General features: G+C 52.8%; 1 protein-coding gene and 1 long non-coding RNA gene across 2 annotated transcripts; both read right to left on the bottom strand.

Moving 5' to 3' along the window:
• Positions 1–849: 849 nt before the first annotated feature.
• LOC119876214 lies at positions 850–11,032 on the bottom strand. Its single transcript, XR_005358693.1, has 3 exons — positions 10,517–11,032; positions 3,366–4,251; positions 850–1,564 (listed from the first exon to the last, which is right to left on the bottom strand). It is a non-coding gene; the product is annotated as an uncharacterized LOC119876214 (long non-coding RNA).
• Positions 11,033–11,195: 163 nt separating this feature from the next.
• Positions 11,196–24,968, bottom strand: ZNF622 (zinc finger protein 622). The gene is given in 6 exon segments (NM_001287117.1): positions 11,196–11,475; positions 12,509–12,652; positions 18,892–19,004; positions 21,815–21,977; positions 22,205–22,465; positions 24,287–24,968. Coding segments are annotated over 6 exon segments (1,416 nt in total). The 5' UTR covers positions 24,894–24,968; the 3' UTR covers positions 11,196–11,347.
• Between the last annotated feature and the right edge of the window lie 997 nt (positions 24,969–25,965).

Below are 25,965 nucleotides of genomic sequence, written 5' to 3'. Positions count from 1 at the left end.
GGTAAACAGAGGGTGCATGTAGCTTTTTGAATAAATGTTTTATTTTCTTTGGGTAAATACCCAGTAGTGGAATTACTGGGTGACAATGTATACTTATATATATATTTTTTAAGATTTTATTTATTTATTCATGAGACACACACACAGAGAGGCAGAGACACAGGTAGAGGGAGAAGCAGGCTCCATGCAGGGAGCCCGATGTGGGACTCGATCCCAGGACCCCGGGGTCACGCCCTGGGCTAAAGGCAGGCGCTAAGCCGCTGAGCCCCCCAGGCGTCCCTCTTATATTTATTTTTTTTGAGAAGCCTCCATAGTGTTTTCCATAGTGGCTGTACTAACTTGTGTTTTTATCCACAGTGCACCATGCGCTCACCGATACTTGTTATTTCTTGTCTTTTTTACTCTAGCCACCCTGCCAGGTATCAAGTGGTATCTCACTGCAGTTTTAATTTGCATTTCCCTGATGGTGAGTGATGCTGAGCATCTTTTCATGTGCTCGTTGGCCGTCTGTATGCCTTCTTTGGGAAAAATGTCTATCGGGGTCTTCTGCCCATTTTTTAATTAAACAAAACAGTATGGTACTGACACAAAATAGACACATAGGTCCGTGGAACAGAATAGACTGCACACAAATAAACCCATACTTAGATGGTCAATTAATCTATGATGAAGGAGGTGAGAATATATAATAGGAAAAAGTCTCTTCAACAAACGGTGCTGGGAAAACTGGACAGCTACATGTAAAAGAGTGAAACTTGACCACTCTCTTATACCATATACAAAAATGAACTCAAAATTGATTAAAGATCTAATTGTGAACCCCACCCCACCCCCACCCCCACGCCCGAGGAAAACCCCTAGAAGGAAACCTAGGCAGTAATTTCTTTGACATCAGCCATAGAAACATTTTTCCAGATGCGTCTTCTCAGGCAAGCAAAACAAAAGCAAAAACAAACTACTGGTACCGCACTAAAGTATAAAGCATTTGCATTAACTGAAGGACTTGGGCCCACCGTAGCTCCTCTCTTGCTATCCACTGGGATACTTGGTCCAGGGTAACATTATTCAGGACTGCACATCCGTTTATCACATAATCTCATAAACTCATAGAGGGTCGTGCTGGCGAACTCCCTGTGGGCAGAAGAGGGAAAGTCATTTCTCGATTTCTCGAATAGGTCCCAGTTCCGGCCAAGATACATCAGTGTCACTTTTCACATCCAAAAGGATCCCGGTAGTCAAGTTGCTGACAAGTAACTAGTTGGTCTCTGCAGGGAAGGGTGTTGTATTGAGGCCTCGGTCTTGATTTCTCTTGCTACAAGTTCAGATGCTCAGTAGCGGCGGTAGGAGCGTCAGATAATTAGCTGACCTGATGGTGGTTGGTCCACTCTCGATAACCAGGATCTCTGGTTTTGACCAAGGAAGAATGGCGAATTAGATGAGGACGTGATGGAGACCACGACCCTTGCAGGGTTAAGATGTGGTGTTGTTTTCCATCTACCCTCTTGATCACAATGGGAAAGCTTCAGAGGCTTCCGTGTGGCCTTCTTCACTGCAGCATCTTACTCTGTGAACCAAGAAGGGGATTGTGACCACTACTAAAGACATCCACTTCAATTAAGAGATTGAGCAATCACACAGGGGATCCGTGCATCCCAAGAACCCACTGTAAACTAGACGGGGCTTGGGTTTCTTATTACCTACCTCCCGGAGGCCCCCACTTGAGCAAAGGGCCGTGATGAAACATAAAATAAAAATCCCTGAGTATCAGTGGAGATTACCATGCCCAAGAGTCCTTGAAATACCTGGAATTGCCTTTTCCCCCATTAGTTACTAAAGGAAATGGCCACAGACCCCGCAGGGCAAAAGCTAGGACATTATTACCACTCGCACCTGCCACTGTGTAGCAGAACCCTTCCTCCAACCAGCCTTTCCTTCAGGCAACAGGTTCTGGGTCAAAGGACAGGCTCAGGTCTGGAAACTGGCCTTACCTTTCAGTGGGGTGTTTGTTAGTGTTTCCCTGTTGGCCACCCCTCTATCCGGCCTCTAAGGACACCACGTCGTCTCCATTCTCTCTGTTGCTCTCCATGCCCAAAGGCCTCTTGCCCCTCATGACAACAGCATCCTCCTCGCTCCTGATGTCCCAGTTTTGCCACCTGGGCTCGGTCACTCTGAGATCTTATCCCTGCTTTCAGGGAGCCTCGTCCTAGAATGCCATCTTTTATCATTTCAGCCCTGCCCTGAGTTGCTCTGTGAGGCTTACCCTGTCACCGGCTCATTCCTTACATCCCGGGTAAGCGGTATCCTCTGGACGCCTCTGAGCTTAGGGACCTGGCATAGTCCGCAGGTCTCCAGAGTGCATCCTCCCTAGCAGGCCCATTTCCTTGAGCCTTTGATCTTTTTCTCCACCGTCTGCCAAAGCCTTGCCCACTTAGCTCCTCCGCTTACTGGGCACTGCTCCCCTAGGCTCCGAGAGCCCACCAGGAGTGCTAAATCCCGTATCTGAGAGGAGAGCGCTCGCGGGCCCGAAAACTGTCCTGTATCCAACTGGATTCCCTCCCCTTAATCGTCAGATGCTCGGAAGTCAGGCCCGCACCCTCCGTGCTCCCCGTGCTCCTGCCCCTGCTCGCGGCCAGGCCCCCCACCTTTCTGGTGTACATTCCCCGCCTTCCCCCCTCGGGACTGGCCCTCTTCCCGCTGGGTTTTGTGAGGATTTGACTCCAGTTCAGAGGTCAGCAGACTTTTCATGGAAAGAGCCGAGGAAACCCACGGCGGGCTTCGCGAGCCATGCGGGCCCTGCCGCAACTGTGCAGCCGACGTGAGTGGGACCTGAGTGGGGTCCATCTGGCCCGTGGGGTGTCCCTGCTGGCGCTCTCTCGCAGCGGGCCTGGTGTCGGGGGGCACAGCCTGATGGTGCGGTCCCGCATCAGCCTCGGGGGGGGCCACACTAGCTTCCTAGGGAGCAGTGGGCTCCTAGGCTCGGGGGCTCAGGGGCCTGTGTGGCTCCGGGACTTGTGAGCCCCAGACACGACATCAGTGCCCCGGCGCCCTGACCGTGACAAAGCCGACGTGTCCCTCCCGCTGCGCAGGTCTTGTAAGAACGTCGCAGGCTGGGCCCTGGCTTTTCCCGGCCTCTGGCTGCGGGGGCGGAGGAAGCCCACGAGGCCCTGGGCCTTCACCGGCAGCCTTGGGGTGCTGACGGGTGGCGCAGCCTGTCTCCACGTCCCTTCACGGCAGGAGCAGCAAACCCCCAAGTCCACCACATCAGCACCCGCCCCCCGTGGGGCCCAGCTGCCGCCCGGTGACCGCCGTGGCTTGTCCGCCGGCTCAGGTGCTGCCCCGCTGCCCACCCGGCCCCAGGAGCTCACCTCGGGCCTTCCTGGCCGGCCGCAGCAATTCTGCTGCTTCCCCAGACATCAGGCCAGGCTCTGCCCCTAAGGAAGTAGAGGAGGGAGTGGGGGGGCAGGGGGGACCCACGTGCACCCGGGGTAAGGGCCTCAGGCCAGGCCCGACGGCTCCGCAGCCGGGGGCGCCCTCGGCCTCGTCCCATGGAGCCACAGGGTGAGCCCCAGTGCAGAGGGCGGCGGGCCGGCCAGCTCCCTCCCCTCATGGCCATCCTCCAGCAGACCCCGGGGAGCCCCCGAAGGTCAGCAGTCCTGCAGTGGGGAGGGGAGGTGAGCGCCTCCAGCCGGAGGCCGGCCAGACGCTCGGGATTTGCACCCGCTACCAGCGCCTGCTGCGGTCCGTCCCCGTGAAGACCAGAGGCCCCAGGGGCCCCGTCTGCGTGGTCCTCACACCGTGGTCCGGGGATCTCGGAGAAGCCCTGGCTCCAGCGACTGGTGCGATTGTAATTACTTTTCCTAAATGGATCCTAGAGAATGAAAGCGGAGAAGGAGCCACGGCAGGTGGGACAACAGGAGGGAGGGAAGCAGGGGAGGGAGGTGGAGGGAGACGGAGAACAGGAGAGAAGCCGGCAGCCACCGAGGTAACTGAGGTCAGCGGCACAGAGAGGTGACCTTTCTACTTGCCCGTCTCCTCCGAGCAGACGAGCAGACGTTACTGGCCCGGCCAGGGAGGGGACGTTGTAACCCGGACACCGGACACCGGCGACCCGACCGGCCCGTTGCCATCATCCATTATACGTCCTCAACTTGGAATCAACGAATAAAGTGCCTACCAATTCGTGTTAAGTGTGATGTCCAGGTCAACGTGACACCTCTCCCGCTGGACTCAGGCTGACAATATCGGTGGAGGCTGAAAAAAAAATCATTATTATTATTATTTTTTATCTTTGAAGCTACAGATTATTATAAAATCCCAGAAAAGCCGGAGATTGAAACGGTTTCTCTAGAGCCTCGAGCCTCATCAGAAACTCGTGTGATTTCAAATTCTGATAAATTCTTCAGATGTTGCTTGCGGGGAGCCGAGATCCTCCCGTGTCGTTGGGCATCGACTCACAGGATCTTATCCTTAAACGACACGCGTCTTGGAGATTGTGGAGGTCGGACCTGGGGGCCACGCAGCTTCGGTGCAGGCCCCACGCGGAGGCTCCCCCGGGACCGCGTGTTCAGCGCCGACCCCCTCGGGCCGCGTCGTCATCCGAACTGCGGGCTCCCCCATCTTCACTATTCAGGTTAGGGTCCTGGGCGGGGGGGGGTCCTCCAGACCACGTACCGACCTTCTACACGCTCATCAAGACATTTGTCGAAACAAAATCGAGAATGTGACACGCCGGCCCGTGGGTGACCCCACCCCGCCCTCGGTGACGGCGTCTGCCCACGACCCTGAGGGCCCCCGCCCCAACCCCCGGCTCCCATCACGCTGGCTGGGAGGCAGGAAGCCGTACAGAGCTTTCTGGATATGGACATGTCTGCTGCTTGCTCGTGACGTCAAAAGAATGGCACGAAAGGGCACGGACTCGGCCCGAGCTTGGCGCCGGGCAGCGGCACTCGGCCGCCCCCAGGGCTCACCTGCAGACCCCAGGTCCCCACCTGTAGACCCCAGGCCTGGAGCTCTCAGACCCCAGGTCCCCACCTGCAGACCCCGGGACCCCGGAGCTCTCAGGCCACAGGTCCCCGGGGCTCTCAGCATGGATTTCTTTCTTTATTTTTTAAGATTCGTTTATGTGAGAGAGAGGGAGGGGGAGCTGCGGGGGGGCTCCCAGGCTGGCATCCTGAGCACAGGGCGGCCCAGGGCTCCATCCCCACCCGGGGTCCCCCCGAGCTCAAGTCAGCCTGGGCCCCCAGGCACTCCTGAAAGGGGCTTTGTGACTTGGGGCCACTTCCAAGGCGCAGGGCAAATGGGGTGCTGCTGTCCCTGGGGAGCGTGGCCCCCATCCTCACGGTCTCCTGGCCCCAGAGGCTCCCTGGAACCCGGGGCGTGGCCTCCTGACCGGACTTGCAGCCTGGCCTGGTGCACACGGGGAGGCATGTGTCTGCTGCGGGGCTCCCTTCCTGTCCCCTCCCGTCCCCTCCACTCCCTGCTCCCTGCAGGCCGTGGGGACAGAAGCCCTGCTGCCTGGCTCCCTGCTCCGGGCGCCCTGACACCTGGCGCCGAGGTCTGCATGCCTGCTCCATCCCTGCAGCCCCCCGAAAGCAGCTGGAGGCGGAGGCCCCCAAGGGAGCGACACAGGGCGTGGGCGACCAAGGCAGGGCCAGGGCACCCCTCGGCCTCCGTGCACCCCAGCCCCTGCAGAGCAGCCTGCGGGCCAAGGCCTCGGTGCTCCTTAAGGAGTGCTCACCGTCAGACCACCCCTGTGCTGGGGAGGCCGGGGAGGCTGGGGTGGCACAGAGCAGGGCTACTCAAAGTGAGGTGCGGGGCCTCTGCAGCGGCCAGGCGAGGTGGAAGCTGCTTCTAGGAGAGTGTAAGTGGGTGGTGCTTGCCTTTCGCACCCCTGGCGTCTCACTAGGCCTCAGCGGGGTGTCCAGGAGCACATGATGCACGTGCAGCACACACAGAACACAGGAGCGGATTGACAGTCGGACGCCTGCTGTTCCACTGGACGTGGGAGGTGTTTGCAGAAAATCTGGACCGGACCACCCTTCCCACCACGGCTGTTCTAGGGAAGCACGGTTATCCTTCACGAGCAGACGGCAGGTTAACAGGGAAGGATCCCGTTATCTTACACTAGGCTAGCGGACACCTTGCGGACACCTTGCGGTCTCCCCGTGTTCACTCCTAACAGGGCGCCCACCGGGGGACGCAGCCAACAAACACTAAAGCTCTGCAGGTCCTCGATACTCCTCAGAAGTGGAAACGGGTCCTGGGGCCGAGGGCGCCGGGGTGAACAAGCACCGCACCTGGAGCCCTCCCTGCTGGGTCACGGGCCAGCCTGGCCGCGTCGTAGCCAAGGAGGCGTCTTCCTGCCTCAGGTGCCCACCTGGAGGCCACTGCTTCCAATCCCAGAGGCGACACCGTCGTGGGGACGCACCGAATTCATACGACGGAAAGCACGTCCTGAAGACCTGCCACTTGGTAAGTCCTTTGTTCCAGCTGTTGTTCCTAACGAATTCTCACCAGTTTTTGCGTTTCTTTCCAGGAAATAAAGATGAAGGACTGCATTACCAAGTCATCCAGATACACTTCATTCACTTGGAGGAGGGACAGGAGAGAGATTTTGTGGGGAGGGTCTGGGTCCCAGCAGACGTCACAGTAGCTTCCACTGACTGCCAGGGTGATGTTCTCATCCGGCGGCACCCGGCCCACAAAAACCTCTTCAGGAAAACGAAAACACCTCGCTTTGACAAATACAGCCCATTTTCTACGTCTGCGGATGCTAGGTCTATAGGGCGGGTAATCGTGGGCCGGGTGACACGTCCGGGGCCCAGCAGCCCCGGCGAGGTCGGCCCCGAGGATGGGTACCAAGTGGGGCAAGAACGAAACACGAGGACGCGGTATCCGAACAAACGCCTCGGATCTAGGATTTACAGGTCTTACTCGATGAAACCGAAATTATAGATTTCTTTAAGAAAACATAAATGTGAGGCTTTGGGAGTAGTTTTAATGCTTCTAATATAGATTCAGGCACACACTAAATATAGATGCATTCTTCCCCTCTAAAGAGACGCACGTGTTTACTCGGCAAACAGTTCATATTAGAAGTTTATTATGTTTTGAAGGAGCTGAAAAAGTCGGACTTTGGGGAGTGCCGTGGGGACAGCACAGACAACGTGGGGAAACGGGCATTTCCGTGCTTTCAAGGTGGGTCAGCCTTAGACCACCACAAGCATCCAGGCTCTTGGCCGCTAGAGCGAGGGAAGAGGTGGGGTGGTGGGGCTGAGGTCACCTCAATGTGTCACCAAAGGGTGAAACTCCAGGAGTCAGGCAGCCTTTCATTTTTCAGCACAGACCATCGAGCGATTAAGAGCAGCATGACCTTGGGCTTTTATGCCCCAGATCCTTCAGCCGTGAAACGGGAATAACGTATCTACCTCTTGTGGGTGCTGGAATAATCAGGGAATACGATGCACGTAAAGTCCGTGCCCTTAAAAGCATATTGACAGGAAAACACCATCGGGTGGTACATGGAAATCAAAGTCATGTAGACCGTGTGACAGTGTCACGGTGAGGTGCCCGGTTACTACCGCTGCTGTGAAATGACTATTAAGCTCATGGTTCTGTGGGGTGGGGGTCTTGGAAGGTCTCCCCTGGGTGGGCCTCGCTTGGGATGTGTCGTGTGCTTGCCATCAGATGACGGCAGGTCCTGCCAGGGTCGAGGCTGGACCGCACCGGGTTTGACCGACGGTGCCCGTAGACGCCGGCCGCGGTGCCCGTGCTGCCTGGGGCTCGGCAGGTTCAGCCAACCGACTGCGGCTCTTCCAGGGACTTCCGCCGTGGCCTGGGCTTTTATACAGCGTGCCCTCGGCGGAGCTCAGGACTCTAGGTGGTCGGGTGTGCAAGGAGGCCAGGCGGGAGCCGACTGCCTTCTGCGGCTTCTCGAGTCAGCAGCGTCTCTTCTGCATTTTACTGGTAACGATGGAGTCGCGGAGGCCAACCCGGCCTCAAGGAGGGAGACGACGGGCAAGTGGTTAGCAGCACGTCGTGAAGCTGCCACCTAAAACGGTAGCTTCCAGTCTGTACGGTCTCCAAAAGAATACGGGAGAGAGGACGTGGAAAGTATCGACAAGATCCCGAACCACCTGGAGGCCCTTCCCCTGCGCCCGGCTGAGGGCAGGCCCCCCGGAACATAAGGAACGGCGGCCTGCCCCACGGCCCGGGGAGTGTGTGGGGACCTGGGCAAGGTCCCCGAGCCTCCTGGGGACCGGCTTCCTCCCGCGCCACCCGTCCCCGGCCCCTCACGTCCAGCCGCGGAGGAGACGGGCGGATTCTAACATGCAGCAGGTCTCGCGGTGGAGGGGATGGCGCTCGCCTCGCGCCCGTCACCCCTGCTCCCACCCGTGGACCCCCATCCAGCCACGCGAGCAGAGCCCGCCTCCCGGGACCCTGGGTAACAGTGTGTGGCCGGGAAGAGGGAAGACGGATTTGGCAACACGGGCTGCCCCAGGCGGCCCCACAGGTGATCGTCAGTACGTTGTATTGGAAAACTCAAAGGTCTGTGGGATACACAAGCTGACCCAATCGCCCTCATCTCCGCGTCATGACTTGGTGCCGTCGCCGATGAGCCTAAGCACGTCGCCTTCCTCTGAGCACTTTTCGAGCTCGCCAGGACTAGCAGCACCTCCCTCGCGAGGATGTCGCACACGCAGGGCCAGCGGCACAGCTCTCACCTGGTCCCCTGCAAACGGATTATTGCGGATTCCAAATTAACACTACCCAACGGGATCTCAACAGTTTAGAAATGACTAAGGTGGGGGAAAACAGTGGAAGTAGGAGTCCACAAATAGGGAAAGAGGTTGGGGGCAAAATATGTTCACAATCTAGGAAAGAAAAGGTCTTTTCCTTGGCGCGTGCTGATATTTATGTTACTTGTGCTTGCATCATATGCAGGGCGTTAAATTCCAGGTCTTTCTAGATTTAGACCAAGACCCTTTTCGGGGTTTGCTGCGGGTTTAACAGGCTTGTGTAAAGGCCCGTGGCCCCCCAGAGCGCTCCCCAGACGGGACGCTGCTGCCGCAGTGCCGCGATGCTGAGAGTGCTGCGCCAGGCTTCACCCGGTCTGGTTCCCTGAGCCTCCCTGAACAAGTCACCCAACCTCCTGGAGTCTGTTCCCTCAGCTGTGAAGCAGCAGCCCCTACACCTCTCAGCTGAGAGGCAAGGTGGCGCGTGACGGCCCTTTCCACTCCCTGGAACAAATCCACACTCGGCAAAGCAGAAAGAGCACATCGAGCCTGTGGCTAGCCTGCAGAGGAGGTGCGGGGGCCGCCAGGGCCGTGGTTTCATGCACACGGACAAGGCAATGCTCTCCCACTGCTGATCCCAGCCTTGAGGTCTCGGGCTAATGCCAGACGAACCCCCTTGCCGGGGCCATCCTGGTCCTGGGTGCGCTCCCGGGAGGCGGCTCCACGCGAGTCACAGCAGCCGCAGCAGCCTTGGCGCGGAGGAAGGCCTGATAGGATCTGCTGCCCACTGCAAGCTCGGGCGACGGACTTAAAGGGAACAGGCACTGAGGGGAAACAGCTACAGGAATCTGATTTACTCAAGATTCACTTTCGGGTTAATTTGGATTCATTCTGGATTCGATCCCAAGGAAATGCATGGGTGCAGGGGGTCAGAGTGGAAACCTTCGTAAGTCACGGGGTGAGCATGGGGAACGTAGCGGAGAATACTGTATCGCCTATTTGAAAGTGGCTCAGAAAAGTAATCTTAAAAGTCCTCATCGTTAAGAAAAAACTTTTAGGACTGCATGGATGATGTGTATTTTTTCTGTGCCCTCCTTCCCAAAGGCAAAGAACCTGTGTTTTATAAAATTATGATGTGGAGAGAAGTGAGATGAAATTGCGTGCTAAGTGCAGGGAGTACTTTACTGGTCGGCCAACACCGTCATTACTCTCCCCAGGTAAGGACACCCCAAAGTTAAGGGGTGTGTATACAGACAAGGCACACAGACTGTGCCGGGCTGGTAACGGGGGCTGGAGACAGCAGGTGTCCGCGGCAATCATCTCTGCATGTCGCGCCGAGTGACAAAATGTTGAATGGGAAACAAAGACGACAAAAGCTACGGCGCGGTGTCATGTACGTTCAGTGAAGTGTAGCTTAGAAACACAGCACCTGTGGAGCAGGACATCCTTTTCCCAGGACGTAGATTTAGAGACGTGTCAAACACCGGGGAACAGGGTCGCTGTGTGAGAACAATGTCGGAAAACAGGATGAAGGAAGATCTTTACGGCCAGGGAGCCCTCCGTGGTTAGTGAGAGCGAACCTGTGCACCGAGGAAACACAATTAACTGCACTCTGCACCCGAGGTTTACAGAAGCCCTAGGTCTGCTGAGAGGGCCAGTGGGCACGTGGTAAGGGCCAGCGCTCCCCGGCGGCCGCTCCGCAGACACACCGCTCCCGCGGCAGCGCCACGTCCTTGCTGGAGCAGGCTTGCTCTCTAAGGGAGAAGAACCTTAACACTTACCTCTTCAGCCCCCTCCACCAGGGAGGGAACGAACACCCCCTTGCACACACGGAAAAACCAAGTCACTCTTCCCGAGTCACGGGATAGCTCGAGGGGTTTGAGCTCCGCGGCGAAGCCCATCTCTGCCGAGACTCCCCTGAGCCACCCGGACAGGGAGCCCCCTCGTGCTGAGCCCTGAGGCCGGCTTTTGTTCCAAAAGTGAGGTCTAAACATTTTACGTTATTTTCTTCCTCAACTAACTGCTCGAGTAAAGGTAGGTCTGGAAACCGAGCCTGAGGGCGCAGCGGGGCACCTTTGCGCATTCACATCTACAAGTAAAGAACCTTTACGGCCGGCCGACGACACGCCAACCTGCCCGAACTCAAGGAGAGTGACCTGCACCACGTCACGAGCCGTAACACGCTCAAACGAGGACATTCGCCTTCCTCGTAGCTTCCCAGCCCCCTTCTGGGGGTTCCGGTGCCAGGGCAAGGTGGAGTTACTCCTCCCAAAGTCCAACCACACGTGTGGAGAGGACAAGGCACTCCTGCTCTCCCATGTCATTCTGACAGCCAGGAATCAAAAGCTGAGGCTGGAAAGCTTCCGCTAGGCAGCAGTCTGGCTCCCAGAGCCCAGCAGGCACGGCCCGCACTTTGTGAAAACATCACCTTTAACCCCTGTCCAAAAATGACAGCTAAAAGCCGACAGGATTCTGACTTTTATTCTTAGGTAAGAACAGATAAAGAACAGGGACAAGTAGCAGCAAAAAGGGCCTGTCATCTAATCCGGCTGTGTCCGGGCCTCAGGAAGCGCACCTGCGCAGGACACACACCACTCAATCCTCGGGGACCCTCAGAACCTCACTTGGGGCCTGAAGTGCATCTGCTTGGTGGCATTGTTCTTCATTCCGGTCTTCAGCATCCACTTCGATTTCATCCTCTGGACGTACTGCATGTCCCGCTCATGCAGAAGAGCTGCTCCTGGGGTTGCAGAGGGGACAAGAAATGGGGCAAAGGTTTGTTATTTGTGATCAGGAAAAAACCCCAATCGTGAGAGAGACTCTCAGATCTAACTGGAGGATGGGGGGCGTGGTAACCAGGTTCTTACTGTGAAGAAGGGCGCTGACCTGGGGTCTCCACGTAGCGCGTGGGGGTTATACGTGCCCAGAGCTACAACCACCTGTACTCGCACACGTGTCTCTGGGACAAGCCTCACTAGTTCCCGTCACCTGGACGGGTCTGTAAGCCCCAGAGGTAATGCCCCACTCATCAAAGGTGACAGAGAAAGGCAGACACTATAAACTGAGTCAGGTGACAGTTCCTGACAAGAGTAAGATGAAGTCAGCGTCTGCTAGACCTAAGTGGCAGCCGCGGGCCAGGAAGCCAGTGTAACTAAGCACAGAGGCACTGCACACGGAGCTTATCCATCTAGGACTTTCCATGCCCACCTCAGGGAGCTCCCCCCGTCTGCTCCAGGCCCCAGTGAGCTGATGGTCTCCCCGAAGATCTAAGCACTGAGCTGCTGTAGCACATGCGTTAGGACAGGCAACCCACAGATCTGCCAGGGGGTCCTGTTCTTGCCCCCATTTTATAAATGAGGAAACAGAGGCTTTGGTCACTTAAATTACTCATGTTCCTCATGTAAGAACCACCTAGTAAATCAGGTAAGTCGAGTCTGACTCCGTAACTCGAGCTGTTTGCCCCAAGGACACTAGTTAAGTCCTCCGTATAACCTCCAGGATAATTTCCACCTTTGTTGACTACCAAGTACTTATTTCTGTAACTACTATTATATGCCATTTTAGAAAGTTACCGTGCCAGAAATATGAAGTTTTTAAGTAATAGAGCTTTGGGTTTATTGCCATAAACATATCAAGTAGTAACATAAGGCCCCAGAGCCAAGAAGTTCCGTTTCCTTTAGGGAGGACCCATAAGGACATCAATGGAAAGGACTCCATCCAAGCCCCTCGGGTCCTAGGAGGCCCTGGGCTGGTCCACGGTGGTACCCACACACCTGTGCTGCCGGTCCATCCCAGGGCTCTGTACTGCTGCAGTATCCGGCCCACGGCCTTCTGATTCTTAGCAACTGCCACAGCCCGTGACAAGCCAAATCGCTGTTTGTAGTATCTCATCAAGGAGCGGTGACCCACTCTGGCACCTGTTTTTCAAAGAAGCAAGATGGAGATGCTGAACTGGATAATATTTCAAGGTAGAGCAAGGACTTTCTAAATCAGACTTTCAAGGGTTTCTAGCTGGAAAATGGACAGCCAGAAGAAACAAAGTTCTATCCGCTAAAAAATAAAAATGAAGTAGCATATTAGAAAATGAGACACGGAAAATCAAAAAATAGGGGGATTTTAATTTTTTTATTTTTTACTTTTTTAATAATGAATTTATTTTTTATTGGTGTTCAATTTGCCAACATACAAAATAACACCCAGTGCTCATCCCATCAAGTGCCCACCAAAAAAGAGAGGGACTTTTAAAAAAAGAGAATGGCAAGTCACTGTTACTTGAAACACTCAGCATCTGCTGTGTATGCTTCTCTACCGATTAACACAGCAACACCTGCTAATATGGATAATAGGGCCAGAAACTTTTTAATACAAAGATAAAGCACATAATAACCCTGATGTTCAAAACCTAAAAGTCACAGTCTGGGTCTAGAACAAAAAAACCAATCCACCTTTCTTCTGCCTAAATTCTCCGTAGTGGTAGTTCTCAAGCTGCTGATTTCTTTACCTCCAGGGACATCTGGAGACACTGCTGGTGGTTATACCTGGAGGAGGCGGGCTAGCGGCTAGCAGACAGAGGTCAAGGGTTCTGCTAAACATCCTGCAGTGCACAGGACAGTCCTCCACAACAGTCATGTGGCCTAAAAGGTCCCACGCTTAGAAACCCTGCCCTGTTGTTTTCTATGTGACAGAAATCACCTGGGAGCCAGAATTCTAAAGGATGATTAAACTGCATTCCCTCTACAGCTTTTGCTTATTAGCAGAATCTAGTAAAACTCTGCAGGCCCACCATGCTTTCAGAGACGAGTCACTGTGGATTCCCCGGCCCGTTCCAGGAAGCATGTACCCAGCCTCAGCTGCACAGCAGGAAAGCGAAGGGGGCAGAGCGGCTCCCTGACTCGGGCGCCCTCGCAGCAGGGGCTCTCACAAGGTGGTCCTGGCACAGCGGTATCAGCCTCACCCCAGGGCAATCGAATCTGACACTAAGTGTGGTTCTCTCACAGCAACAATAATCAGGTACCTTCCCAGACAAACAGGGAGCAATTCCACGACAGCACGTGTCCACCGGGCACAGAACTGCCATTCCCGCTGCAAAGGGGTGAAGGACACGTGGCGGCGGCGAACCACGTGCACAGCTTCCAGGAGAGTCTTACATTTACTTATATCAGACCAGGTCTTTCACAATCTTTTGTGTAGAAAGACCATGAACAGGAGACTATAAATACTCCAGATGGCTGTATTTGCCTTTAGGATCTAGACCTTTCACTTACATGAAAAAATTCTGTCAGGTTATTTTAAGTCCCGATAGCTGGGGCAAGCCACCTGGAAAGGTTTGCTTGCTACACGAACATGGGAAAGTACTTACTTTCATAGGATGCAAGAGATGACTCCCCCCCAAAAAAGACCCTTTCAATTCAAAGATGAGTTGGTTGTTGGATACCAGCAGAGATGAACCTGTCCCCTTGAACCTGTATCTTCTGGAAGCCACCCTAAGAGTTAACAAAGCTTCTAGACCACAAGGAAAGGATACGATGCAGCTGACACACGAGACTCCAGCTTAAAAGAAGGCTGCTACAGGAGACCCCAGCACCACTATCATTTTCTATTTATAGTAATAGGTCAGGACGCTCTAGGTTTGCCACGCTCAAAATCATTGGTAATGGTAATGGTAATGCTGGGTCACTGGGACAAAGTAAAACAATGTATAATGGTAAGCAGACTTTGGACATATGCATCTTTGAAGAACACCCCTGAAAATTCAGGGTTCAGGGTTGAGTTCATTACTCAACGCCAAGGTTTGTGCCCCCAGCAGGGGAACTGAAAACACAGTTCCTGTCAATGACAGGAAGCCCCATGAATAACGTGCCAGGAACAGCTCAACTTGAAGGCCCTCATCTAGGAAAATTATTTTTATTTTTATTTTTTTAAAGATTTTTATTTATTTATTCATGAGAGACAGAGAGAGAGAGAGAGGCAGAGACACAGGCAGAGGGAAAAGCCGGCTCCTTGCAGGGAGCCCGACATGCGACTTGATCCTGGATCCTGGGATCCAGCCCTGAGCCCAAGGCAGACGCTCAACCGCTGAGCCACCCAGGCGTCCCGGAAAATTATTTTTAGAACACAGTGTGACTGCCCAATAAACAGGAGACGGGTTATGCCCTAGTGATGGCAAAGCCACACTCTGTCCATCGACCTTTCACCATCGCAATAACCACTTTAAAACTGTCTGCTCCTACTTAACAAAGAGACAGTGGAAAAGAAATGACCTCCAGCTGTAATTTTCCCAAGATTAATTACATCTTCTCGTGGATCCACCACCAGTTTCATCCGGCTGCCCAGCTGCTCACTGCCTGCGTCTTTCACAACAACTTATCCACAGGAGCTGAGGAGCAGGGAAGTAAACTCCAGGAAGCGAGGAGCCAGGCCTCAGGCTTCGCATACATGCTCACAGTGCCCCCTGCGGGTGCTCTTTGTCACTGGCTCTCCGATCACCTACTCCTTGGTGACTAGATCTAGGATGGCCGAATGACCGCTTCTGAAACCGGCTGAAAGTGGACCCTACTAAGTGTGGTCGATTAAATGTCACCAAGGTTTCCACAGTAGATTCCTTCTCAAATCAGCTTCATGCTAACATCCATACTAACTCAGTCGAGTAACTGAAAAGGTTTCTGATTGGTAGATTCGTTCAAAGACATAAACAGGGGACTGGACATCCTGCTGTAATACTGCTCCTCGGTTACGGGGCCTACTCAGAGATCTCCCACTCTCCCGGCTCATTAGAGAACTTCCTAAACCAGGACTGAGACATGAGGGCAAGTCAATGGACTAGAAACCATCATGTCTCACTGTGATCAAGATGGACAGAAGGATGGCGAGTTTTTAACAGAAGACGGTGGAACTACAGGTGACATGAAAAGCAAGGTATCAGTCCACCTGGAAGAAATTTCAGAATACTAGCAAACTGATTCATGAAGAAAGTTATTTATTAAACAAATTCTTTCTTTTTTTAAGATTTTATTTATTTATTCATGAGAGACAGAGACAGGCAGAGACACAGGCAGAGGGAGAAGCAGGCTCTTCACAGGGAGCCCGACGTGGGACTCGGACCCCAGGATCACCCTGAGCTGCAGACAGATGCTCAACCACTGAGCCACCCAGGCGTCCCTAAACAAATTCTTTAATAAGGCCTCACCAATCATCTGTGAAGACCCACTAAGCTAGTGAAGGACTTAGATTGTTTTTATTAGTGGCTCTCATTCTTCTCCAGGTCACAGGTGTTTTTAAAAAACTACAGTATCTCCACAGAAAAAATGTACCTGCCCATCCATCCAGTTAAAAAAACAAACATGCATGGCCACACAGGTGATATTAAAAATTTCACTCATTTTTTTGAGAAGGCGAGTGTGTGTGCTTGCAGCTCAGGAGCAGGGGGAGGGCCAGAGGGTGAAGCTGACTCTCTGATGAGCAGGGCGCCCTGATGCAAGCACTCTATCGCACGACCTCAAGACCATGACCTGAGCTGAAGGCAGACACCTAGGTAACTGGGCCACCCCACACAGGGGACTAAGCACGATGGCCTTTCCCCAGGAAACGGCACATTCAGACGAAGCAACGCGGACGGCCTGGTTAGGAGCCTGCACGGTACTGCTGCTCACGTCTCTCCCGAGTGTCTACAAGGGTGGTACCTCTTGTAGGGCCGGAGTGTCTACAAGGGCGGTACCAAACCACTTACTATTCTTCACTACTCCCTGTCCTGAGGCTTATTATCTAATAGTAGGTGGCCAGCAGCAGTGAGCAAGGAATCCAGGCTTTAAAAACCAGGGAAACTGGACCTTCAAATTAATCTCATGCCACTGTCTTCTTCGACTACATGAGGATGTAGAGACAAGCAATCTGCTGCACGGTGCTGCAGGCCACTGACTGATTCCAAGCCCGAGGCCCCTTAGCCCACAATGGTTCCCTCTGCTCTGCTTCTCCTGGTCTGTGTCAGGCCCAAGACAGTCAACCTTACTTTCCTTTTAAAGTCACCTCCAACCCCTCAATTACTCAGTCAACAAACATTTATCTGGCTCTCGTGTGCCTGAGACCCGGTGCTGAGACGAAAGCAGCGACCTTTTAAAAAAAGTAAAGGGGGAAGAGAGGCAAGCAAGCCAACAATTACAAAGGAGAAGACTGTTCCGACAGATAGGCAAGTGTCCCAGGAGCAGAGGAGACTCCCCACACTCAGGGCAGGGGCTGAGTTCACAAAAGCTGATGGAGGGGCGAACCCAAGTCTTAGCAGCAGTAAGACAGAAGCACCAGCCATGCAAAGTCCCAGAGGAGGGAAACTGCCATTGGGCAGGTAAAGGGATAGAACAGGATACCTGGTGGGGGTCGCACCTGGAAAAACTAACTTACCGGAAGAACAATGGCTCCCCCTGGAGGAATTCCAGAGGAAAAGGAAACAGACTGGCGTCTGTTCTGGGAAGTACGCTCTGGGTGGTAGAGAGGACACCAGAGTGGAGATGGACACATAGGAAGCAGTAATGATGACATAGACAAGCGTTCAAGAGAAAACAAAGGAAAAAATATTCAAAGGCTGTATAGGATTTGCACTTAGTAACCATTTCTATGTGGGAGAGGAGAGTATCCTGACAAGACGCCCATTTGGGGCTTTGGCTAATCTTAGCTCAATCATCCTAGGAAAAGGTGTTTTCTAGACCCCCCCCCAAAAAAAAGACCCCTAAGTAAAGTTGCAAAACTTTTATGTTTAAATGAAAATTTCTCTCAAATAGACTGTATCTCTTAAATAGGATATGCTCATTGTGCACAGTCTGGTATAGAATACGCTGGAGTCAACACAAAACGAAGCCCCCGTTCATAATGACATGCCAGACGCTACAGGGATCATCTTAGTCAACTCGGGCACAGTCCGGGTCATCGCACTCTCCAGTCAAGGACGTGGATGCTCATGAGGTAAGGGGCTAAAGGAGCCCGCCCTGGAAATTAAGTTATTCAGCTTATTTCTGCTATAGTGTACTGACATTTCCACCAGAGGAAGACTACAAGAGGTTTTCTGTAATGTATTTTTGCTCCTGTGTCTTGCACAGGCCACAATGCCACGCCTGACAGCGCCCTCATCATTACAAGGAGAGTAGAGTCAGGCTCCGCCCGCCCCTTCCTCCTACGTCACACTCTAAAGCTGCCCTTGGCCTCAAAGGTGATTACTCCGAGTTAAGGAGCTGTCTGTACCTAAGCAGTGCTATTCTACGTGAAGAGCCGTGATACAAGACGGTTTCTTGAGCAGTCAGCTCCACGAGCAGGATAGCTGCTCCTGCCCCCACCGTTGCTGCACACCTCCCAAAGCCAGGTAGGGAAGACGTGAAAAAGGCTTCACTGACTAGGGTCTTGGGTCAACTCTTCACCCTACTTAAATTGCAGCAGGCTCACAGGTCAAATAAGGCTAATGGACTCTAACCCGCTTGTAAAGATGAAATAATATACCCACGTATCAAGCCACCTTTCACTAAATAGTATTATTAGGACTTTACTATCTCCATGGCTCCATGCCAGTCCCTTCTCACAGGTGCTTCTGTAGCTTCTCCCATTCTCATCAGCTAATCCTAACACTGGAAGCAATAGTGGATGCTGGTCAGACCCATAGCTTTTGTCCCCCCACCTTTTCATACCCACCATTTCAGTCAAATCTTGTTCCCTCAAGTAGCAGGCACAATTCAAACTCCCTGCCTCCCTACCAGAATCAGAATACAGAGGCAACTGGGCACTGTCGTTAGGTACGCCTGGGACAGACTACCAGCTGGAAGTCTGAGCAACACGAGGAAACAGGAACCAGTTCAAAGAATAAGAGCGGGGCCATGACTTACAAGAAAAACCTAAAGGAGCCAATAATAATAATAATAATAAAGAACCAAATGCAAAATGTCTATGTATTTGAAAGGAAATGACTGATCAAAGCACTTGGAATCGTAACAGAAGTAAGGAAAAACATAGATCTAATTTCAATGAAACAGCCAACACAGAGCTAAGTGGCAACCTGCAGAATTTACTATGTGTCTGAGAACATAGAATTTAAAAAGTTTAGTAACTATCTTCCTCAGTATGGAAGGGGACTGATGTGACATGCCTAATAAATAAGCTATTTATCTTTGACAAGTGCACTTACCAGAAGGTAGAATCAACTCCATGGTTTCATCATCATATTCTACTGTCTTTTCTGAAGGCAATTCCTCAGTCTCATCAGGGTGGTCCCCTTCCTTGTAATCCGGATAGCTACTCCTGTAATGATGGCATTAATAATGGCATTAATACAAAGACTAACACCCCAGATTTAGTTAAAAGATAAATTGTATTTGCAAAATGGCAAACCCACTAGCTACCTCAAAGCAGGGGATATACAGCTACAGGCATGGCAAGCTGAAAGGTTTAGTAGAAGAACCAACCTGGGTGCATCCTCTGTAATAAAAAGCACGCAAGTGACCTATAAACTCAAGATGGATCACAGACCTAAATGCAAAACGCAGAACTGTAAGAATGCTTAGAACAGAACATGGGAAAAAAATCTAGATGGCTTAGGGTTTGATGAGGACTTTTTACATACACCACCAAAGGCACGATCCATGGAAGGAATAGTTGGTAAGTTGGACACTTTGTTAAAATGAAAAACTTCTGCTCTGGGGAAGACAATGTCAAGGCAATTCAAACACAAGCCGTTAGATTGAGAAAAAATATTTGCAGAAGACATATCTGATAAAGGACCATTATTCAAAATACACAAAAAACTCAACAACGGGAATACAAATCAGATTTAAAAATGGGGCAAAGACCTTACTGGCCACCTCACTAAGAAACACAGATTGCAGACAATGATGCTTCACAGCGTGTCACCAGAAAAATGCAAAATCAAATGAGATAACACTACACGTATATTCAAATGGCCAAAATCCAGAATATGACAACACTAAGCACAGGTGAGAAAGTGGAGCAGCAACAACTCTCATTCACGGGTGGCGGGAACACAAAATGATGCAGCCATTTTGCAAGACAGTTTGGTGGTTGTGCAAAATCAAACATACTCTTTACCACAGGATACAGCAATTGTGTTGTTTAGTATTTATCCAAAGGACCTGGAAACATGTCAACACAAAAACCTGCACACTGATGGCTACGGCAGCTTTATCCATAATCGCCCAAACTCAGAAGCAACCAAAACATCCTTCAGTAGGTGAGTGGATAAATGGTGGTACATCCAGACAGACAATGGAATAGTATTCGGTACTAAAAAGAAATGAACTAGTGAACCATGAAAAGACACAGAGAAAACTTAAATGTGTATTACTAAGTGAAAGAAGCCAGTCTGAAAAGACAAGGAGGAAGAATAGGTGGACTCCAGATGATTTTCAGGGCAGTGACACGACGCTGTAAGCTACTGTAATGGCAGATACACGCCATCGCACCTATGTCCAGACTTAGAAAATGTACAACATTAACAGTGGAGCCCCGATGTAAGCTATGTACTTGGTGATGAGGAGGTGCTAGCGTGAGTTCATCAACTACAACAGATGTGTCACTAGTGAAGGATGTCCATAACCAGGGAGGTTACCATGCTCGTGTGGTTGTGGGGAGCAAAGATTACATGGGAGATCTCTGTGCTTTCTGCTCAAATTTCCTATTAACATCAAATTACCCTTAAGAAAAAAAAGAGAGACTGGGAAAATAATCTATAACTGAATTCTTTCTTTCACCTATTTGTTTCTTCCTAAGATGGTTGCCAGCTAGACAGAAGAGAATGTAGAGCTGGAGATGCAGCTCTCCTCAATTTAACCATTCTAAGAACAAGTTCTAGAATAGAATTCCAATAGGAATTCTGTGATCACAGTTCTTTCTAGGCCTGTGTGTCCAATATAGGAGCTAGGAGCTACGAGTCACATGTGCTTTTAAGCACTGAGCTTTGAAATCTAGGTAATGCAACTAAAAAATTAATTTTTAAATTTTTAACTTAATTTCTAATTAACTTAAATAGCCATATGCATATACCTAGTAATTACCGTATTGGACACTACAATTCTAAAAAAACCTCTGTGTTCCTAGAAATGTTCTCAAGTATATAATTGGAGATAATTGGAGAATAATTGGAGAGTTACACGTCAAATAATTGGAGAATTATACGTCAAAATGTTAAAAGTTAAGACAGATAACCCAATCCCAATAGAGAAACAGACAAGACTTGATCAGACACCTCAGCAGAGATATCCAAATGACCAATTAATATAAAAAGGTTCTCAACTACATTCATTATTATCAGGGAGATGCAAATTAAAACCACAATGGGATACCACTACCCAGCCACCAAAATGGCTAAAATAAAACCTTTTGTTCAATGCAAAAGAAGAATGAGAAATCAGGAGGAAAACGCAGAAGGATGATTTAAGAGACCAGGACTTTTCTGAACACATGTATCTGGGGACTGTGCATGCTTGGCATGGTAACTACACACAACTGCTTGTGTAGCACACCCGTGCTAGGTCAGGACACCTGTGCTAGGTACTGTGACACTGGGAACTAGCTGTTCAAAAGTGCCTGGCACAGATCCCTCGCATCATGGACGAATTATTCAACTTTCTAGTTAAGGGTGAACCACCTATGGGATAATGTCACCATCAAATGCCTGGGTCGGGCCTCGTTCAGCAACCAACCTTAGGAGACTGCTTGTGATTCAAGGACTCTTAGGGAAACCAAAGGATGAAATCTAACCTCAGTCCCTCTGTTTGCAAGGTAACTGGCAAAACTGAGCTCCTAACCCTTTAAACAACAAAAGAAGAAAAACCGTTTTCAAGGTTTTTCAAGTCGGACAAACTTCACTTTGGGCCTGAGATCGTCTCTCTATCAGATCTCTTATATTAAATGTGTATGTTCAACTCTCATAGTCAGTTTCTTATCTACAAACCAAGAGGGAACAATCACCCATATGGAAGAGTTATAAATTATAAAGCACATACTGTACTGTGCCAGACACGTGGTAAGCACTGGCACACCTAAGATCAATGCAAATACAATGACCTCACTGTGCTTACAAACCACAGACTTACCTAAAATCATAGAAGTCTGCAAATTCCAAAGCAGCATTGCCATCTGTGAAGAGCTTACAGTGGCTTTTGTCATTCATGTGTGCCTGTACAGCTTCCGTGGAGTAGAAGGATTTCCCCTTCTCATTGCACCACAAGCAAATCTTCCCAACACCAACTTTCTCTCCTGGAAAAATAATTTGAAGACAAAACATAAGAGGAGCTTTCTGCCGCCAGGTTAAAGCTCACAATTTATCTCCAAGATTCAAAAAACATGCATCATTTCTTTATCTTTACGAAATAGCAGATAATTCAATAAAAGACTGACGAGAAACAAAAAATGAATGTTCCCTTAAAATCTGTCCCCCCAATAATGTGGTATTTCCTCATTAAAAGGAAAATTATTGTACTCACCCAGATATTTAATCAGTCCCTTAAGATCTGAAAGATATTCTATATCGGGAATAAAGAAGCTGTGGACTTTAGTCATATGAGCCACATTCTTCATCAGAGAGCTTGAGTGATGGGGACAAAATAAGCAGTCTGTTATGGGGATGGCACCAATGAGGGGGCCTCCCGCAGCCTCCTCCTCCTCTACGTCCTGCTCCTCCACGTCATCCACGGCGTCAGCATCCTCACATTCCAACTCTTCATCAGAATCAATATCTTCCCAATCTTCAAGCCAGAGATTTAAAAAAAAAAAAACAGTTTAAGAAAGTGGTAACTACAATCGAAGAAACCATAATGATTCATAAATAGGGATGGTACAGTCTTACATCTGGGGAGACAGAATGCTAACTACATCCAAGGACAGACCTTCTTTTAAGATCTCAAGTTTAGCTGGTCCCTTCACACAGACGAGCTTGTACCGCTAAAGACTCCTTAATCTTTCTTTTCCAGCATACAGTAAACTACTTGAAGGAGTCTGTACTTCCTTCCTAAGCCTATATGAACACATACAATCCATATTAATGGGATGTGGGATGAGAGCAGGAGGGAATAAATAGCTCATAAAAAAGAGGAGGCTTGGTTGCTGGCTCCACCTCCACATTTCAGGTTAGCTAGTTGATTCTGAAGCCCCCGTTTTGTTGTTTTAAGCAACTAAATCAGACGCAGAGCCATCCTACCTAGAAACCCAGTAGAATCCCAAGTCCTACATTTGTTGGTGCAGGCGGTATCATGCCCTCCTATGCGAACGTCAAATGCCTCCTCATTCAATACAGAAGTCATCAACAACACCCAAAGCATCCAATCAAGAAACAGGCGGAGGACACGAACAGACATCTCTTCAAAGACACAGACGTGGCCAACAGACATGTGAGAAAACGCTCCACATCCCTCGGCACCAGGGAAATACAAATCAGCACCACAACGAGATCCCACCAGTCAGAATGGCTAAAGTTAACAAGTCAGGAAATGACAGATGTTGGTGAGCCTGTGGAGAAAGGGGAACCCCCTTAATACACCACTGATGGGAATGTGAACTGGTGCAGCCACCGAGGAAAACAGTGAAGGGTCCTCAAAAAGCTGAAAATCGAGCTATCCGATGACCCAGCAATTGCTCTAATTAGGTATTTACCCCAAAGATACACATGCAGTGGTCCAAAGGGGCACCTACATCCCAGTGTTCACAGCAGCAATGTCCACAACAGCCAAACTAGGGAAAACCACCTGGAAGCCCAGCGACAGATGATGCGGTCTCTCTATATATACCATGGGCTATTCAGCCGCCCCCCAAAACCAAAAACAAACAACAACAACAACAAAAAAACCCAAACCCTACAGAGGGACGCCTGGAGGGCTCAGCAGTGGAGCATCTGCCTTTGGCTCAGGGCGTGACCCCGGCCGGGGTCCTGGGATCCTGGGATCGTGTCCCTGCAGGGGGCCAGCTTCTCCCTCTGCCTGTGTCTCTACTTCTCTGTCTCTCTCATGAATAAATAACATCCTTAAAAGCAGAGGGTTTCATGCTAAGTGAATATAACTCGGAGAAAGCCAATTATCATATGACCTCACTCACGTGGAATTTAATAAACAAGGCAGAAGTTCCTAGAGGAAGAAATAAAACAAGATGAAATCGGAGAGGGAGACAAACCCCAAGAGACCCTGATCATGGGGAACGAACTGAGGGCCCCCAGGAGGGTGGGGGGGCAGGGCTCCTGGGCGATGCGACGGGCCCTGAATCACTGACCTCCACCTCTGGAACCAGCAATGCCTTATAGGTTAACTGGACTTAAATATCAAAAGAAAAAGAAAAAGAAAGCAGCAGCAGCTCCAACTATTCAGTCATGACCTATCGACCTCTCCATGGACTCCCGCACGGACATCCGGGATCGGCGATGACAACGACGGCAAAACGGTGAAGCGTTAAATAAAACGGGGGCGACCGGAGCCGTGGAGTCCCCGGGGCCTGTCGGGGAACGTGTCCCAGCCGCCCGGGCCCGAGTGCGCGACAGGTAACCGCGGACGCAGTGCGCGCCGGCCTCGGGAGGGCATTACCGTCGTCGTCCTCCTCCGGGTGCCCGTCCGGGTGCCCGTCCGGGTGCCCCTCCGCCGGCCGCCGCCTCGCCAGCCTCCTCGCCCGCTGCTCGAACCACTGGAGGCGCGGGGGCCTGTCGGGGGCCGCGGGCGCGGGGCTCCGGGGCGGCTGCGCGGGCGCCGCGGGGGCCTTGGCGGGGGACGCGGCCGGCCGGGCCTTGATGGCCTGCTGGATGGCGGCGTTCAGGGCGTCCTTGTCCACGCCGTCCGCGCCCAGCCCCTTCTCCAGGTTCTTGGCGTTCCTCAGCTGCACCTGCCGGCTCACGGCGCGCACCGCCGCCCTCTCCAGCTCCGCGTGCCGCCGCGACTGCAGGTGGTTCTCGTAGGCGTTGAAGGACGCGAACCTCTTGCCGCACACGGCGCAGTAGGTGGCCGCGCCCTTGCTCTCCGGCTCCGCCACGGCCCGCTGCGCCCGCACGCGCTCCTGGAAGCCCTCGGCGCTCACCGGGCCCATGGCCGCCACCTTGCGCTTCAGGTTGTAGCGGTGCCAGTCGCTCTTGTAGTGCGCCCGCTGCACCTCCGCGTCGCCGAACGCCACCCGGCAGGTGATGCACGTGTAGGTCGCCATCGCGGGGCCCACGGACCAGGCCACCCAGGCAAGCCCGCCGCCCCCGGCCCGCGCGGACCCTGCCCCGCACGCGCCGGCCGCGCTCTGCGAGGACTTCCGGCCCGCCAGGGAAGTTATGCCAGCGGGGCAGGAAGTCCCGCCTCCGAGCCGCAGCCACGCCCCCGCCGCCGGCGCCGCCGCCGGAAGGCGAGGGCAGGCCCGGGACTGGCCTGGCCCCGCCCCGTCGGCCTGAAGCGGGTGTAGGTTAAGGCGGCACGGGGAGGGCGCGGCAAGGGTCGGCCTGACGGCGGCGCGGACGGGGCCACCCCGACGTGGATGTTGATTGGGCCAGCCCGAGGTGGGCGGGATCGGGCCAGCCCGAGGTGGGCGGGGATTGGGCCAGCTGGGCCAGCCCGAGGTGGGCGGGGACTGAGCCTGAGGTGGGCGGGGATTGGGCCAGCCCGAGGTGGGCGGGGACTGAGCCCGAGGGGGGCGGGGACTGGGCCCGAGTGGGGCGGGGACTGAGCCCGAGGGGGGCGGGGACTGGGCCCGAGTGGGGCGGGGACTGAGCCCGAGGGGGGCGGGGACTGGGCCCGAGGGGGGCGGGGACTGAGCCCGGGGGGGGCGGAGACTGGGCCCGAGGGGGGCGGGGACTGAGCCCGGGGGGGGCGGGGACTGGGCCCGAGGGGGGCGGGGACTGAGCCCGAGGGGGGCGGGAACTGGGCCAGAGGGGGCGGAGACTGAGCCCGGGGGGGCGGGGACTGGGCCTAGGGGGCGGGGACTGAGCCCGAGGGGGCGGGGACTGGGCCGAGTGGGGCGGGGACTGGGTCCGCGGGGCTCGGGGTGGCCCCCGCGCATCGCCCAGCCGGTCGCTCTCCCGGGGCGCGGAGGACGGAGCCGGTGCCGACACGTCCGGGAAGGGAGACCCGGGCCGGAGGCTGCGGGAATTCGCAGGGACGCGGGGGCCGGGGCAGCCTCCCCGCGAGGGGCGCGCGCGAGTCGGGGGAAGGAGGAGTTCGGCCGCCCCGGCGCTGCGCCCCCTCCCGCCCGCCCGGGCACCCCGCTTCCGGGGGTGCGGACACGCGGCTGAGAC

Source organism: Canis lupus, chromosome 4 (genome assembly GCF_011100685.1).
Source record: "Canis lupus familiaris isolate Mischka breed German Shepherd chromosome 4, alternate assembly UU_Cfam_GSD_1.0, whole genome shotgun sequence".
Classification (NCBI taxonomy): Eukaryota; Metazoa; Chordata; class Mammalia; order Carnivora; family Canidae; genus Canis; species Canis lupus.
Note: the sequence above shows the minus strand (reverse complement) of the source record. Positions and strands in the feature narration are given on the sequence as shown.